Genomic DNA, 17,500 nt, shown 5'->3' on the forward strand with positions numbered 1-17,500 from the left:
ATTGGGTCATTGGTTGGGTCATTGAGGGGATCATTGGGTCATTGATGATGTCATTGGGTCATTGGTGATGCCATTGGGTCATTGGTTGGGTCATTGAGGGGATCGTTGGGTTATTGGGTGGTTGGATGCTCAATGAGGTTGGATGGTCAATGGGTGGTTGGATGGTCAATGGGTGGTTGGGTGCTCAATGGGTGGTTGGATGCTCAATGAGGTTGGATGGTCAATGGGTGGTTGGATGGTCAATGGGTGGTTGGGTGCTCAATGGGTGGTTGGATGCTCAATGAGGTTGTTGGATGCTCAATGAGGTTGTTGGATGCTCAATGGGTGGTTGGGTGCTCAATGGGTGGGTCAGTTGGGTCACCAACTGGTGGGTCAGGCAGGCAATGGGTTGGTGAACTGGGGGGATGGGTGCTGATCAGCTGGTTCAATGGGTGGTGGCGTCACCATTGACCATGAGACGGGTCAACCCACCCCAGCCCATCACTTCAGGTCAACCCGACCCATAACCCCCCTTTCTGAGACCCCCTATTGGGTGAACCTGCCCCATGGCCCCTCCCTATGGTCAACTCAACCCATGGTCCTTCCTATGGTCAATCCAACCCAAGACCCTTCCTATGGTCAACCCAACCCGAGAGCTCTCCCTGTGGTCAACCCAACCCATGACTCTTCCTATGGTCAACCCAACCAAAGCCCTTCCCTATGGTCAACCCAACCAAAGCCCTTCCCTATGGTCAACCCAACCCATGACCCTCCTTGAGCATCACCCCCCATTGACCCCTCTGCCCCCACCTTGAGGCCACCTCCTGCCCCCCAAGTGTGTCCCCCCCCCCCACCAAGCGCATGGATGGAGGCTCATGGCAAGGGGGTGGAGCCAAGGAGCGAAGGGGAGGAGCCAAACAGCCAATGGACGCCATGATTGGATGGGCGGAGGCCGAGGAACCGCTGCGATTGGTCGGCTCCGTGAACCATTGTCTCTTCATTGAGTCTCATGAATGGAGAAGGACATGGAGGAGATGATGGGGGGGGTCAACTGGGGGGCCCTACAAGCCCAAGGTGCCCCCAATGGAAGAGGCCAAGACCACCCCCAGCACCACGCAGCAGATGATGATCATGATCTTCTTCTACTCGAGGAGACAGGAGAGAAGGAGAACGTTATGGGGACACCCCAATGGCCACCCCAGGGTCCTCAAGGGCCACCCCAATGTCCCCAAGCTCTCACCCTTCGGGCCTTGCTCTGGTACTTGACGGCTTTCTTGGTGTCCGACACGGCCCGTTCCACGTAGTCCACCGAGTGCTCCACGTTGTACTCGATGCGGTCGATCATCTCGCCCTTGGGGAGGAGGAACCGGCCCTTGAGATGCCTTGGGATGGGTCTAAGGGGGTTCTTGGTGGTCTCCATGGCTGTGGATGGTGCCTGGATGGGTCTAAAGGGGGTTCCTGGTGGTCTCCATGGCTGTGGATGGTGCCTGGATGGGTCTAAGGGGGGTTCTTGGTGGTCTCCATGGCTGTGGATGGTGTCTAGATGGGTCTAAGGGGGGTTCCTGGTGGTCTCCATGGCTGTGGATGGTGTCTAGATGGGTCTAAGGGGGGTTCCTGGTGGTCTCCATGGCTGCGGATGGTGCCTGGATGGGTCTAAGGGGGGTTCCTGGTGGTCTCCATGGCTGCGGATGGTGTCTAGATGGGTCTAAGGGGGTTCTTGGTGGTCTCCATGGCTGCGGATGGTGCCTGGATGTGTCTAAGGGGGGTTCCTGGTGGTCTCCATGGCTGTGGATGGTGCCTGGATGGGTCTAAGGGGGTTCTTGGTGGTCTCCCGCCATGGCCATGCCCGTACCTGGCTCTCCACCAGCATGGCCATGTCCACAAACATGTCGTGCAGCTCCCGGATGCTGGTTTCCAGTTTGATGATCTCGTTGTGTCGCGTCTCGATCTCGTTCAGGGCCTGTTTGGTCATCTGAGAGTCCATCTTGATCTGCACGGAGACATTGAGGACATCCCATGGGGCTCCTCAGCCTCCAGCCCGGCCCATGGGCCTCTTGGTGGCATCTATGGGCCCCAATGACCTCCTGATGGCTCCAAGGTGCCCCCATCGCGTCCCCAACCTACATCATCAGTGAAGATGGCCAACTTCCCGCTCTCCAGCATGTCCTCCAGCTCCTCGTTGGTGGTGGTGCGTCCGGCTGCGGGGAGAAGGCGGGCGATGGGGGCGGCTGGTGGCCGCTGTCCATGGTACCCCCAGCCCACCCCATGGCCCGTGACCCACTGATCTCGAGCTGGCGCTGGATGCGGTCCTTGCAGCGGTCGCGGTACTTGGATTGGGTGGCGTTGTACTCGGTCATCACCTCCACGAACTTGCGGGACAAGGTGGAGTGCTGGGGGGGGGGCAGCAGGAGGACACGTGTGGATGGAGGCGACCACCAGGAGCAGGAGAAGGGCGAAGCGCAAGGGGAAGGAGGTACCTGGGTCTTGCGGATGCGGAGGTCGGCCGAGGAGCGGTTCAAGCCTTCCTCCTGCTCGATGCTCTGCTCGATGGCTGGAGGATACATAAGGGTGACCACTGAGGTCTTCGTGGCGGACCTTCTGCCCTACGTGTGCCTCCAGCCGTGGGTATTGGTGGTTCTCCATTGCACATGGGCTCCATGAATGGTGACCATCACACATGGGCTCCATGCATGGTGGACCTCCATCACACAACCCAGTATGGTCAACCCAAGGTGGGCACCCCAAGGTGGGCACCCCAAGGTGGGCACCCCAAGGAGGGCACCCCAAGAGGTCACCTTTCAACTTGGAGCGCACTTTGTTCGCCGTCTTCTTGATGTCGGCCGTGAGGTCCTCGAGCTCCTGCTTCGTCTCTGGGATGGGGGGGGACAACAGGGACAGGTCACCCCCTGGTGTCCCCCCATCCCATGTGTCCCTCAGGGCCCTCCATAGGCGTCTCTATGGGGCTCTATGGGGCTCTACGGTGTCCCTCCATCCCATGACTCCCCACTTCCCCATGTTCCCATGGATGTCCCCACACCCTATGACCCCCATATCTCCCCATTACCCCCACTGAGCCCATTGCCCCCATAACCCCCATTGCCCCCCATTGTCCCCATTGCTCCCATTGCCCCCATAACCCCCATTGCCCCCCATTGCCCCCATTGCCCCCATTGCCCCCCATCGCCCCCCATGTCCCGCTCACTCTCGTCGGGGTTGGGGGCGGCCAGGATGGCGCTGTGCTGCTTCTTCACCTGCTCCACGTCCTCCGAGAGCTTCTCGATGCAGCCCCGGATCTCCTCCACCTGCGGGATATGGGGTATGGGGCAGGGAGACGGGATATGGGGCATGGGATATGGGGTGTGGGATGTGGGATATGGGGTGTGGGGGTGTCTCTATGGGTGCTGTAGGAGCTCTATGGGTGATACAGGGGTTGTCTTTGGGTGACATAAGGTGCTACGGCATCTCTATGGGCTGCTCTAGGGTGCTCTAGGGTGCTCTAGGGAACTATGGGGTGATATGGGGTGGCACTATGGGGTGCTATCGGGCTCCATAAGGCACTATGGGTCTCTATGGATCTCTATGTGGCACTGTGGGTTCCTATGGGGTCTCTCTGGCATCTCTCTGGGTCTTTCTGGGGTCTCTATGGGTCTCTCTGTGTCCCTGTGTGTCTCTATGGGTCACTATAGGGTCTCTATGGGGGTCTCTATGTGTCCCTATGGGTTGCTATGGGGCCTCTATAGGTCTCTGTGTGTCCATATGGGGTCTCTATGCGTCTCTATGGATCTCTATGTGTCCCTATGGGTCTCTATGTGTCTCTATGGATCTCTATGTGTCCCTATGGGTCTCTATGTGTCTCTATGGATCTCTATGTGTCCCTATGGGTCTCTATGGGGTCGCTATGGGTCGCTATGGGGCAGCCCCACACCTGCTCGAAGAACTCGTCCATGAAGTGGTCTCGGTCCACGTGGACGACCTCGTCCTCATCGTCGCTGTCCTTGGCCTGCAGGGGGCGCCCTCGGCCTCAGGGGGGCGTGGCCAGCGCAGGCCCCGCCCCCTCCCACCCCACATTCACGCCCCATTGGCTGCCTGTCCCAGAGCGCAGCGCTGCGATTGGCTGCGGGGTGGGGGGGGGGTGAGTCATCGGCATGGCCTGATCCTCCCTTACCTGATTGGCTGCCTGGGCCCGGCTCGTTTGCATAGCCCCGCCCCTGCACCACTGCCCCCACTCATGCCATTGGCTCCCGCCATGACTCATTTGCATAAAGCCTGCCCCCAGCCCCCTGCCGCAGCTGATTGGCTGAGCTGGGGGTGATCCCCCCCATAGACCCTCCGTAGACCCCCATAGCACCCCATACAGCCCCATAGACCCCCATAGTGCTCCACAGCACCCCATAGACATCCCACAGACACCCCATAGAGCCCCATAGACACCCCATAGACCCCCACAGCATCCCATAGCCACCTCATAGACCCCCATAGTGCCCCATAGCACCCCACAGACACCCCATAGACACCCCATAGAACCCCATAGACCCTCCCTAGACACTCCATAGACACCTTGTAACACCCTATAGAGCCCCATAGTGCCCACCTACTGCACCCCAATGGGCCCTTATAGCATCCCATAGCACCCCATAGACCCCCCCCAACATCCCATAGCACCCACGTACTGCACCCCACAGCACCCCACAGCACCCATTGCAGCCCCCCAGCATCCCATTACAGCCAATGATCCCCAGAGCACCCTATGGCACCCTATAGCACCCAAAGCACCCCATAGCCCCCACAGCACCCTATATGGCCCCCCTAGCACCCCGTAGCACCCATTGCACCCAAATCACCCTATAGCCCCCCATATTCCCTACTGCACCCATTGCAACCCATAACTGCCATAGCACCCTATAGCACCCTATAGCCCTCATTGCACCCCATAGCCCCCTGTAGCTCCCACAGCACCCCATAGCAGCGTGTAGCACCCCACACATCCCATAGCACCACATACATCCCATAGCCCCCATAGCACCCCACAGCCAGCACAGCACCCATTGCAGCCCCCAGCATGCCACTGCACCCCATAGCACCCACAGCATCCTAGGGCACCCATAGCATCCTTATACCTCCCCAGCATCCCATAGCACCCCATAGCACCCAAAGCATCCCACAGCACCCCACAGCACCTAAAGCATCCCACTGCACCCACTGCAGACCCTCAGTCCTCATAGCCCCCATGGCCCCCATGGCATGCATAGCCCCCATAGCACCCTATATCCCCCCATAGCCCCCATGGCATGCATAGCCCCCATAGCATGCATAGCCCCCCCATAGCCCCTATAGCACCACATAGCCCCCACAGCACCCCATAGCATCCCATAGCATCTTTATTGCCCCACAGCACCCCATAGCATCCCACAGCACCCACTGCACCCCCCGGTCCCCATTGCACCCCATAGCACCTCGAGCATCCCATAGCACTCCATAGCTCCCTATATCCCCCCAGACCTCCATAGACCCCAATGGTACCCTATATGCTGCCATCGCACCCCATAGCCCCAATAGTCCCTTATATCCCCCATAGCCCCATAGCCCGCTATAGTCCCCATTTCCCCTCATAGCCCCATAACCCTCTATACGGTCTATATCCCCCATAGCCTCCTATGCCCCCCATAGCATCCTATATCCACTGTATCCCCCGTAGCCCTGTAGCCACCTATACCCCCTATATCCCCCATAGCCCCATAGCATCCCATAGCCCCCTATACTCCCTATACACCTTATACTCCCTATATCTCCCTATATCCCCCATAGCCCTCTATACCCCATAGCCCCATAGCCCCCTATACCCTCTATATTCCCCATAGCCCCATAGCATCCCATAGCCCCCTATATTCCCTATATCCCCCATAGCCCCATAGCATCCCATAGCCCCCTGTACTCCCTATACACCTTATACTCCCTATATCTCCCTATATTCTCCATAGCCCCCTATACCCCATAGCCCCATAGCCCCCTATACCCTCTATATCCCCCATAGCCCCATAGCATCCCATAGCCCCCTATATTCCTTATATCCCCCATAGCCCCCATGCCTCTTATACCCCCTATATCCCCCATAGCCCCCTATATCCCCTATATCCCCCTGTACCCTCTATATCCCACATAGCCCCATAGCCCCCTATATCTCCTATATCCCCCCAGCCCCATAGCTCCCTATATCCCCTATATCCCCCTGTACCCTCTATATCCCACATAGCCCCATAGCCCCCTATATCTTCTATACCCCCCCAGCCCCATAGCCCCCTATATCCCCTATATCCCCCATAGCCCCCTATATCCCCTATATCCCCTATATCCCCTATACCCCCCATAGCCCCCTATAGCCCCCTATAGCCCCCCCGTCCCCCTCTCACGCTGCGGAGCTCCTGGGTCCGGTCCTTCATGGCGTGGGGGGGGTTTGGGGGGGGGGGTGGGGGGGGGAGGGGGGAGGGGCCGGACGCGGCGCGTGCTGCTGGGGGGGGGGGGGGGGAGGTGGGGGGAGGGGTTGCGGCTGCGGCTGAGGCTGGAGGGGGGGGAGGGGGGCTGCGGAGAAGGGGGCGGGGCCTCGGGGGAGGGGGCGGGGCTTGTGGGGGGATGCACCAATGGAGGGGGGAAGGGCTCGTATTGGGGTCCCCAGGTCCTGTATCGTGATCCCAGACCCCATGTCGTGATCCCACATCCCAGTTTTGGGGTCCCACGTCCCATATTATGATCCCAGATCCCATTTTGGGGGTCCCAGACCCCATTTTGGGGGTCCCGCTTCTCATATTATGATCCCAGATCCCATTGTGGGGGTCCCAGACCCCATTTTTGGGTCCCACATCCCATATTATGATCTCACGTCCCATTTTCGGGGTCCCACATCCCATTTTTGGGGTCCCACGTCCCATATTATGATCCCAGATCCCATTTTTGGGTCCCAGACCCCATTTTTGGGGTCCCACATCCCATATTATGATCCCAGATCCCATTTTTGGGGTCCCACATCCCATTTTCGGGGTCCCACGTCCCATCTTGTGATCTCAGATCCCATTTTTGGGGTCCCACATCCCATTTTTGGGATCCCAGATCCCATTTTGGGCGTCCTAGACCCCATTTTTGGGTCTCAAATCCCATTTTGGGGGTCCCACATCCCATATCGTGATCCCACATCCCATATCGTGATCCCTATTGCTCATGGGTCCGCCCCCCCCCCTTGGAGGACCTTCCCCCGCGCTCCTCTCTATGGTTCGGCGGACTCCATGGCCAGAGCGTCCACCTCTCCCTCCGCCTCCACTGTGCCGGCGCAGGCGCAGAGCGGCCGCCGGCACTTCCGCATCCGGCCGGCGGGAGAAGGGCGCCACCATGCGGGACAGGACGCGGGAGCTCCGCCAGGTGGGGTTGGGGGGGGACACACACCCCAAAAAGGACCTAAATGGGCCCAAAATGGGCCCAAAATGGGGCTCAGGGACCCCTATATGGCCCCATGGACCCCTCTATGGACCCACTGACCCCTACATGGACCCCAATATGAACTCATTGACCCCTATACGGCCCCATTCACCCCAATATGGCCCCACGGACCCCAATATGGACCCATGGACCCCTATATGGACCCCAATATGGCCCCATGGACCCCAATATGGCCCCATTCACCCCAATATGGCCCCATGGACCCCTACATGGACCCCTTGACCTCTATATGGACCCCAATATGGCTCCATGGACCCCTACATGGACCCCAGTATGGCCCCATTGACCCCCATAGGACCCCATGGACCCCTATATGGGCCCCAGTATGGCCCCATTGACCCCAATATGGCCCCATGGACCCCTCTATGGACCCCAATATGGCCCCATTGACCCCCATATGGCCCCATGGACCCCTCTATGGACCCCAATATGGCCCCATGGACCCCTATATGGCCCCATTGACCCCTCTATGGCCCTATAGACCCCTATGTGGCCCCATTGACCCCTATGTAGCCCCATGTCCCCCCAGGCCTATGGCAGCAGCTCGGAGGAGGAAGAGGAGGACGAAGACGGGGCCAAAGTGGCTCTAATGGGGCTGAACCCCCTCCTGCAGGTGAGTGTGTGTGTCCCCCCCTTTTACACGCTACTCACACGCCCTTAGCGTGTCCTTAGCGTGTGCTTGGCGTGTTCCGGCAGGCGGGGGGGGTGCGGGCGGCGCTGCGGGCACTGGAGCTGAAGCTGGAGGCGCTGGAGCTGCTGCAGGAGACGGTGCTGGGCAGCCCCCTGCCCCAGGAGGGTGCGTAGGGGCCTATAGGGGCCTATAGGGGGCTATAGGGGGGCCTAGAGGGGCGGTATGGGGAGGGTATAGGGGTTTGTGGGAGGCTATGGCGTGTTATGAGCAGCTATAAGGGGGTTATAGGGGTCCATATGGGGCTCTGGGGGGCTATAAGGGGGTTATAGAGGGGCTATAGGGGGTTATAGGGGGCTATAGGGGGTTAAAGGGGGGTTTTGGGGGCTATAGGGGGGCTATAGGTAGGTTTGGGGGGGCTATAGGGGGCTGTAGGGGGCTATAGGGAGTCTATGGGGCTATGGGAAGGTTATGAGGGTCTGTAGGGGGCTATGGGGGGGCTATAGGGAAGCTATATGGGGGTTATGGGGGGCTTATGGGGGCCTATAGGAGTCTATAGGGGGGCTATAAGGGGCTATAAGGGGATTATGGGGGCCTATAGGGGGGCTATAAGGGGCTATAAGGGGGTTATGGGGGCCTATAGGGGTCTATAGGGGAGCTGTAAGGGGCTATAAGGGGGTTATGGGGGCCTATAGGGGTCTATAGGGGAGCTGTAAGGGGCTATAAGGGGGTTATGGGGGCCTATAGGGGTCTATGGGGGGCTGTAAGGGGCTATAAGAGGGTTATAGGGGCCTATAGGGGGGCTATAAGGGGCTATAAGGGGCTATAAGGGGATTATGGGGGCCTATAGGGGTCTATAGGGGTCTCTAGGGATCTCTTCTGGTCTCCCCCGTGCCCCCCCAGGGCAGAAGCGGGATCTGCAGCTCCACCGGGATGAGATCCAGGAGCTCACCCAGGAGATCCGCTCCCGGCTGCAAGGTGGGACCCACAGCGCCCCATAGCGCCCCATAGCGCCCCATAGCACCCCATAGACACCCCACAGCACCCCATAGACACCCATAGACACCCCATAGTGCCCCATAGCACCCCATAGCGCCCCATAGCACCCCATAGTGCCCCATAGACACCCATAGACACCCCATAGTGCCCCATCGACACCCCATAGACACCCCATAGCGCCCCATAGCTCCCCATAGACACCCCATAGACATCCATAGAAACCCATAGACACCCCACAGCGCCCCATGGGCACCCCATAGCATCCCATAGCATCCCACAGCGCCCCATAGCGCCCCATGGACACCCCATAGCACCCCCCAGACACCCCATCGACACCCCATAGCACCCTGGCGCTATGGGATCTGTGGGGCCGCCCCATAGCGCTGGAGCCAGCGAAGGAGGAAGAGGAGGATGAGAACAGGAACAGCATCAGGGCGCGGGTGAAGCGCACCCAGGTAAGGGGGGCTTGGGGGCCCACAGGCGTTTTTGGGGTCCCCCGGCTGGTTTGGGGGTCCCCGGATGCGTTTTTGGGGTCCGTGAGTGTGGTTTTGGGCTCTCAAAGGTGTTTTCGGGGGCCCTGAGTGCATCTTTGGGCTCCCCACATGCATTTTTGGGGTCACAGATGGGTTTTTGGGGTCCCTGAACACGTTTCTGGGCCCCCAGATGTGGTTTTGGGGTCCCCGGGGGGGGGGGTTTTGGGCTCCCAGAGGTGTTTTGGGGCTCCCCGAGGCATAATTGGTGTCTCTTGGGGGGTTTTTGAGGTCCCCGGGGGGGTTTTTGGGGTCTCTTGGAGGGTGTTTGGTGTCTCTTTGGGGGGTTTTGGGTGTCTCTTGGGGGGTTTTTGGGGTCTCTTGGGGGTTTTTGGTGTCTCTTGGGGCATTTTTGGTGTCTCTTGGGGGGTTTTTGGTGTCTCTTGGGGGGTTTTGGGGTCCTCGGGGGGGTTTTTGTTGTCTCTTGGGGGGTTTTGGGGTCTCTTGGGGGGTTTTTGGGATCCCCGGGGGGGTTTTTGGGGTCTCTTGGGGGGTTTTGGTGTCTCTTGGGGGCTTTTGGTGTCTCTTAGGGGACTTTTGGTGTCTCTTGGGGGTTTTTGGGGTCCCTGGGGGGGGTTTTGGTGTTTCTTGGGGGTGTTTGGTGTCTCTTGGGGGCTTTTGGTGTCTCTTGGGGGTTTTTGGGATCCCCGGGGGGGTTTTTGGGGTCTCTTGGGGGGTTTTGGTGTCTCTTGGGGGCTTTTGGTGTCTCTTAGGGGACTTTTGGTGTCTCTTGGGGGTTTTTGGGGTCCCTGGGGGGGGTTTTGGTGTTTCTTGGGGGTGTTTGGTGTCTCTTGGGGGGGTTTTGGTGTCTCTTTGGGGGTTTTCGGGGTCCCCGGAGCTGGTTCGGGGTCCGTGGGTGCGCCTGGGGGTGCCGGTGAGGTCTGGCCCCGCAGCACGCGGCGCTGACGCAGCAGTTCCTGGCGCTGACGGGCCGGTGCCACGCGGCCCAGGCCCGCTTCCGGCAGCGCAGCCTCGAGCGCCTGCGGCGCCAGCTCCACGTCGGTGAGATGGGAGGGGGGGGCTGGGGTTGGGATGGGATTGGGATGGGATTGGGATGGAATGGGATGGGATGGGATGGGATTGGATTGGGATTGAAATGGGATTGGGATGGACTGGGATGGGATTGGGATGGGATGGGATTGGGATGGGGTGGGATGGGATGGGATGGGATGGGATTGGGATGGGATGGGATGGGATGGGATTGGGATGGGATTGGGATGGACTGGGATGCAGTGGGATGCATTGGGATGGACTGGGAGTGCTGGGATGAACTGGGAGCGCTGGGATGAACTGGGATGAACTGGGATGAACTGGGAGCACTGGGATGAACTGGGATGAACTGGGAGCACTGGGATGCAGCTGGCAGCGCCCCGGTCACGGAGGAGGAACTGGAGCAGATCCTGGAGTCGGGGCAGAGCGAGATCTTCATCAGCAACGTGAGGCAGCACCCATGGGTGCTGGGGGGGCACCCCTGGGCTCTGGGGGGTTAATGGGTGTCAATGGGTGCCAATGGGTATCAATGGCAGTCAGTGGGTGCCAATGGGGTCAATGGGTGTCACCGGTGATCAATGGGTGTCAATGGGTGTCAGTAGTGATCAGTGGGTGCCAGTGGGTGTCACTGGTGATCAATGGGTGTCACTGGTGATCAATGGGTGCCAATGGGGATCAGCGGCAGTCAGTGGGTGCCAATGGGGATCAATGGCAGTCAGTGGGTGCCAATGGGTGTCACTGGGCACCCATGGGTGCAGATGCCGGGCGCGTCGCGGGCGCTGGAGGAGGTGGGGCTGCGGCACCGGGAGCTGCAGCGCCTGGAGCGGGGCCTCCGGGACCTGGGCGAGCTCTTCACCCTGCTGGGGACCAGCGTGGAGCAGCAGGTGGGTGCCGGTGGGTGTCAATGGGTGCCGGTGGGTGCCAATGGGTGCCAATGGGTGTCAATGGGTGCCAATGGGTGCCAATGGGAGGCACTGGGATGCACTGGGGGGTGGTTACAGCACAGCTCTATCAGGGCATACTGCTTTATATTGGGTTATACTGGTTCTTATTGGTCTGTACTGGTTTGTTACTGGTCCATATTGGCCCATATTGGTTTATTACTGGATTATACTGGGCCATGTTGGACCATAGTGGCTTATTACTGGTCCATATTGGCCCATATTGGTTTATTACTGGATTATACTGGGCCATGTTGGATCATAGTGGCTTATTACTGGGCTGTATATGGTCCGTACTGGCTTATGACTGCTTTAAATAGGTCTGTTTGGGTGCATACTGGTTTATACTGGATTAGACTGGCCCATAGAGGTCCATACTGGTTTATTACTGGTTTATTACTGGTTTATACATGTTTCTTTTGGTCCATACTGGCTTATTACTGGTTTATACTGGTCCATACTGGCTTATGATGGGTCTGGATTGGCCCATAGTGGTTTATTACTGGTTTGTACTGGCCCATACTGGCTTATTAGTGCATTACACTGCTCTATATTGATCCATACTGGCTTATTACTGGTCCAGATTGGCCCATACTGGTGTGTTACTGGTTTACACTGGCCATATTGGCCCATGTTGGTTTATTACTGCATTATACTGGACCATATTGGTCCATACTGGTTTATTACTGGTGTGTATTGGTCCATAATGGCTTATTATTGGTTTATATTGGTCCATAATGGTTAAATACTGCATTATACTGGTTTATTACTGCCGGCCCATACTGGTCCGTATGCTGCAGGGGAGCTGCTGGACCGCATCGAGCACCATGTGCAGGGCTGGCCTGTACCGGTCCATACTGCTCCATACTGCTCCATACCAGTCCATACTGCTCCATAGTGGTCTATACTGGTCCATATGCTGCAGGGGGAGCTGCTGGACCGCATCGAGCACCATATACAGGACTCGGGCTCCCGCCTGGACAAGGGGACCCGGCACTTGGGGGCAGCAGCCCGGAGCCAGCAGGGGGCGCGAAAGGTCAGGCCCCGCCCCCTTCCCCCCTTCCCCCCCCTTGACCCACGTGACCCCCCCCTCCCATCCAATAGAAGAAGCTGCTGCTGGCCGGGTGTGTCGTCATCACCGTCGTCATCATCGCCGTCATCATTGCCGTCACCATGGCAACCGGCTAGGCCACGCCCCTGTGCTCCCATTGGCTGCCGGATGTGGCTGAAGCTCCACCCACCCCCTCCTGGGGCCTTGTTGGACCAAATAAAATGGTTTTCGGCTCAAAAGGGTGGCGGGAAATTGGGGGGGGGGACACCCAATGTGTGACCCCTCCCCCATGGCCCGTATCCCATAATATCCCATATCCTATGTCCTGTATTGCTCTCTGGGGCACCCATGGGTGCCATGGGGACATCGGGGGCTATGGAGCACCCATGGGTGCTGTGGGGACATGGGCGGGCTATGGGGCACCCATGGGTGCTATGGAGGGGCTATGGGGCACCCATGGGTGCTGTGGGGATATAGGGGGGCTATGGGGCACCCATGGGTGCTGTGGGGAGATAGGGGGGCTATGGGGCACCCATGGGTGCTGTGGGGAGATAGAGGGCTATGGGGCACCCATGGGTGCCGTGGGGACACGGGGGGGCTATGGGGCACCTAGTGGTTCTGTATAGATCTCTATGGGTCCCTGGATGTACCTATGGGTCGGGGGGTGTCTCTATGGGTCCCAGGATGTACCTATGGGTCGGGGGGTGTCTCTGTGGGTCCCTGGCTGTATCTGTGGGCCCGAGAGGGTTCTCTATGTGTTTCTATGGGTCTCTGTGGGTCTCTATAGGTCTCTTTGGCCCTTTATACGTGTCTATGGGTCCCCCCGTGTTCCCATCCGCAGCCCCCCACCTCAAAACTACATCCCCCATCATCCCCCGCGGCAAACTTCCGGTGAAGGGGGAGGTGGTGGGGGGAGCTCCATCCAATCAGAGGCAGGGGAGGAAAGGCAGCCAGCCAATAGGGGGCGGGGGAAGCGGCGATGGCGGCGCGCGCGGCGCTGTGCGTGGCCGGCGCGGCGCTGTCGCTGTACGCGCTGCACGTGGAGCGGGAGCACGCGCGCGACCCGGCGTACCGCGCGCGCTGCGACCTGGCCCAGGCCGTGTCGTGCACGCGCGTGTTCGCTTCCCGGTACCGGGAATGGCGGGAGCGGGAAATGGGGGGGGGGGGGGGGGCGGGAAATGGCGGGAGATGGAATGGCGGGCGCAGGAAATGGGGGTGGGAAACGGGGCGGGGCTACGCGGCAGCGGAGGGAGGAGCGGGAGGCGTGCGAAGGGGGCGGGGCTTCGGGGAGGGGCGGGGCTTCAGGAGCGGGTGGGGTTTGGAGGGCAAGGGGTGGACCAATGGGAGGGTGAGGGGCGGGGCTTGGTGGGCAAAGGGCGGGCCAATGGGAGGGTAAGGGGCGTGGCATGACTGCCCCCCCTGCCCGCTTAGTGGGGCAAGGGGCGGGCCAATGGGAGGCTGAGGGGCGGGGCTTAGAGCGGGCAGACCCTGGTGGTGTTTGCCATATATGGTGAGGGTGGGCGTGTCTCCGAGGTGGGGGCGTGGCCTGGGGCTGGTGGAGCCGCTGCTGGGCCGGGACAGCGCCGCCAATGTCCCCAACGGGGCCGTGGGGGTCGTGTTCTACCTCCTGCAGGGGCTGCTGGGTAATGGGGGCTCATTAGGGACCCATTGGGGACCCACTGGGGACCCTGGGGATGCATTGGGGACCCATTGGGGAACTTGGGGATGTCCTGGGGGCACATTGGGGACCCTGGGGATGCACTGGGGACCCATTGGGGACCTTGGGGATGTCCTGGGGGCACATTTGGGACCCTGGGGATGCATTGGGGACCCATTCAGGACTTTGGGGATGTCCTGGGGGCACATTTGGGACCCATTGGGAACCCTGGGTGCACAGTGGGGACCCTGGGGATGCATTTGGGACCCACTGGGGACCTTGGGGATGTCCTGGGGGCACACTGGGGACACATTTGGGATGCTGAGGACACATTGGGGACCCTGGGGATGCATTTGGGACACATTGGAGGCACTGAGGACCCATTGGGGACACTGGGGATGCCCTGGGGGCACATTTGGGACCCACTGAGAACCCTGGGGGCACAGTGGGGACCCATTGGGGACCTTGGGGATGTCCTGGGGGGACACTGGGGACCCTGAGGACACATTAGGGACCCATTGGGGACCCTGGGAACACATTGGGGACCCGTTGGAGACAGTGGGGCTGTGCTGGGGGCACACTGGGGACTCCCCCCCTGTATCTCCCCACTGTTTAGGGGCAGTGCCAGGCCGGGGGGCGGCCGCGGTGCTGTTGGGGACGTCAGTGACATCGGCCGTGGCCTCGCTGTGGCTCGCAGCCGTGTTGGCCTTCATCCTGCACGACCTGTGCCTGGTCTGCATCAGCACCTACGGCCTCAACCTCCTCCTGCTGCGCCTCAACTGGCGGCGATGGAGGCAGCTCCAGCGGCCCAAAACCGCCTGAAATCGACCCAAAAGGGGCATTGGGACAGCTCAATACATGGCAACGGGACCCCCATGGCTCCCTCTGTGTGTGTGTGTGTGTCCTCTGTTAAAGGGGGGGCAAAGTGGCTGGGACACCACAAAGTGTGTGGGGAACCCTTTATGGGGAGCACAAGTGTGTGGGGAACCTCTTCTGCACACGGTGAGCTCCGCAACGGTGCCACCGGCATTGCTCTCGCTCCTCGCTTTCCCACCTAAAAGTCCAATTGCGGGCAACATCTACGGTGCCCGTTCGAGGTGGGCGTGCGGGCACTAGGACCTGGCAGGCGGGCGGGAGGGTGGGCACTAGCACCCGGGTCTGCCCCGTCGTGCGGGCACTAGGACCAGGCGGGCGGGAGGTAGGGCAGGCACTAGGGCACGGCAGGCGGGCGGGAGGGAGGGCGAGAACTAGCCCCGGCGGGCGAGCATTAAGACCCGGCGGGAGAGCCCTAGGGCCCGGGGGCGGGGGGGGGGGGGGGTGCCGGAACTAGGACCGAGAGGACTGGCGGGCTCTAGGACCTGGCCGTCGGGCACTAGGACATGGTGGGCGGGCTCTAGGACCTGGAGTGCAACATCTACGGTGCCCACTCGAGGCTGTGCCGAGCCGGTCGCATTGAGCACGAACGTCCGGGCCCTGCTCCCACAGCCGAAGAGCCAGGACTGAAAGCTGGTGCTGGGCCTCTTCTGCACGTGGTGAGCTCCGCAACGGTGAGACCAACATTGCTCTAGCTCCTCGCTTTCCCACCTAAAAGTCCAATTGAATGCAACATCTACGGTGCCCACTCGAGGCTGTGCCGAGCCGGTTGCATTGATCACGAACGTCAGGGCCCCGCTCGCACAGCCAAACAGCCAGAATAAAAAGCTGGTGCTGAGCCTCTTACTGCACATGATGAGCTTCGCAACGGTGCCACCGGCATTGATCTCATTCCTCGTAATCCCATATAAAAGTCTAATTGAATGCAACACCTACGGTGCCCACTCGAGGCTGTGCTGAGCCCGCCGCACTGACGAACGTCCAGGCCCTGCTCCCACAGCCGAAGAGCCAGGACTGAAAGCTGGTGCTGGGCCTCTTCTGCACATGGTGAGCTCCGCAACGGTGCCACCGGCGTTGCTCTTGCTCCTCGCTTTCCCACCTTAAAGTCCAATTGCGTGCAACCTCTACAGCAAGCACTCGAAGCTGTGCCGGAGCCTGGCACGTAGAGCACAAACATCCGGGCCCTGCTCCCACAGCCAAATAGCCAGGACAGAAAGCTCTTGCTGTTTATCACCTGTGCATGCCGAGGTCTGGAACGGTGCTCTTATCGTGGTAGTTTCCCCTCAGTTTGCCACCGAAAACTACATTTTCTTTCTGCCTCTCTACTGAGTGCTCTCAGTCATTAAGTAGCACAGCTCATAGAAGGCAAATCACGCAGTGTCTGCTCCCACCCCTTGTGTGCCAGGATGGAAGGCTGGTGCTAGGCATCACCTACCTCTGTTGAGCTGAGGATCGGTGCCATCAACATGGCAGTCCCCTCTCACTTTGCCACTGGAATCAGCACCAGAGCTACCAAGGACAGAATGCTGGTGCTGGACTTCTACATGGGCTAGAAACAGTCTTATGTTCTTATATCTTTGTCAAAGCAAAATGGAGAAGATTTTTTTTAATTTTTTGATTTTTTAAATTACCTTCATAGCCATGTTCTGAAGCACAAAATGTAATCCTGGTGAAAGTGCCGGTGTTTTAGCTTTAGTGGAGAATCCTTTTCTCTATTCGGCCCTTTGTTTGTTACAGACATCAGCTAGAAAAGAAAACAGACTGTGGCTCATCAGGCTCCTTATATCCCAGCTGGTGGTTTGCCCCACCCCTGCCCTAGGGCATTGAGAGAGGGGTTGTGGGTGGGGCCTGGGGTATATGAGGCACAGCCTTTCATTAGGGAGCTCATTCGGTTCTTAGGCTTCACTAGGGTTACTTCTCTGCAGTTCATTCAGTCTTTCATAGCTTCTAAGATTTGGGATTTTCTTTTTCTTCTTTTTTTGTGCGGTTAGTTTTTGAGGCTTATTGAGATAGAGGAGATTTTCAGGACATGTCAACTTTTACCAGTGTATGTATTAGTAAGTATCTTTGTATGGGGTGGGGTTTTTTTTCAGGGTAGTATATTTGTAGGATGTGTTGAGGTTTAGTAAGGCAGTTTAATGGTATGCTCTATTTTTGGGGGGGTTTGGGGTTTTTTTCTAGTACTGTGTTTTGTGTGGGGTTTTTTACTGAAGGTAGAGTTTTGAGGTTTTTTCCTGCTGCTTTTATTCTGTATTGGATTAGTAGCTGAAATATTTGTTGCTTGTAGGACTTAAGGAGACGTTGTCCAGTAGACACAAGGTTACATGTGGATTTCTACTTGGAGTTTCAGGGTGTGTCAAGGAAGTT

The 17,500-nt window shown here is 58.9% G+C and overlaps 4 protein-coding genes across 9 annotated transcripts in view; 3 read left to right on the top strand and 1 right to left on the bottom strand.

Annotated features, from left to right (window-relative positions):
* Positions 1-1,017, top strand: part of LOC115603055 (protein spinster homolog 1-like) — a 4,382-nt gene extending 3,365 nt beyond the window's left edge. Inside the window, exon 5 of the mRNA XM_030474587.1 lies at positions 816-1,017. Coding sequence (XP_030330447.1) covers positions 816-1,017 — 202 coding nt within the window. The remainder of the gene's footprint in view (positions 1-815) is intronic.
* On the bottom strand, positions 917-7,304 carry LOC115603060 (syntaxin-1B). 3 transcript variants are annotated; one of them, XM_030474604.1, is made up of 10 exons: positions 7,217-7,304; positions 3,905-3,979; positions 3,182-3,281; positions 2,775-2,849; positions 2,457-2,530; positions 2,261-2,369; positions 2,104-2,177; positions 1,832-1,969; positions 1,220-1,330; positions 917-1,121 (listed from the first exon to the last, which is right to left on the bottom strand). In XM_030474604.1, the coding sequence occupies exons 2-10, from the start codon at positions 3,923-3,925 to the stop codon at positions 1,041-1,043; spliced, it is 783 nt and encodes a 260-aa protein (XP_030330464.1). In that variant the 5' UTR covers positions 3,926-3,979; positions 7,217-7,304; the 3' UTR covers positions 917-1,040. The 3 variants fall into 3 exon arrangements, with proteins under 3 accessions (XP_030330464.1, XP_030330463.1, XP_030330462.1); XM_030474603.1 differs by lacking the exon at positions 7,217-7,304 and adding an exon at positions 6,387-6,433; XM_030474602.1 differs by lacking the exon at positions 7,217-7,304 and adding an exon at positions 4,145-4,287.
* Positions 7,293-12,919, top strand: LOC115603059 (syntaxin-4-like). 4 transcript variants are annotated; one of them, XM_030474598.1, is made up of 10 exons: positions 7,293-7,386; positions 7,994-8,077; positions 8,161-8,260; positions 8,996-9,070; positions 9,473-9,546; positions 10,515-10,623; positions 10,981-11,057; positions 11,370-11,495; positions 12,478-12,588; positions 12,657-12,919. In XM_030474598.1, the coding sequence occupies exons 1-10, from the start codon at positions 7,357-7,359 to the stop codon at positions 12,738-12,740; spliced, it is 870 nt and encodes a 289-aa protein (XP_030330458.1). In that variant the 5' UTR covers positions 7,293-7,356; the 3' UTR covers positions 12,741-12,919. The 4 variants fall into 4 exon arrangements, with proteins under 4 accessions (XP_030330458.1, XP_030330459.1, XP_030330460.1 ...); XM_030474599.1 differs by having other exon boundaries at positions 10,536-10,623; XM_030474600.1 differs by having other exon boundaries at positions 10,572-10,623.
* Positions 12,920-13,537: 618 nt separating this feature from the next.
* On the top strand, positions 13,538-15,153 carry LOC115603062 (vitamin K epoxide reductase complex subunit 1-like). Its single transcript, XM_030474607.1, has 3 exons — positions 13,538-13,731; positions 14,137-14,246; positions 14,877-15,153. Exons 1-3 carry the CDS (start codon positions 13,583-13,585, stop codon positions 15,080-15,082), a joined length of 465 nt encoding a protein of 154 aa, XP_030330467.1. The 5' UTR covers positions 13,538-13,582; the 3' UTR covers positions 15,083-15,153.
* Positions 15,154-17,500: the final 2,347 nt, after the last annotated feature.

The sequence above is a fragment of the Strigops habroptila genome, unplaced genomic scaffold (assembly GCF_004027225.2).
Source record: "Strigops habroptila isolate Jane unplaced genomic scaffold, bStrHab1.2.pri NW_022045606.1_ctg1, whole genome shotgun sequence".
Classification (NCBI taxonomy): Eukaryota; Metazoa; Chordata; class Aves; order Psittaciformes; family Psittacidae; genus Strigops; species Strigops habroptila.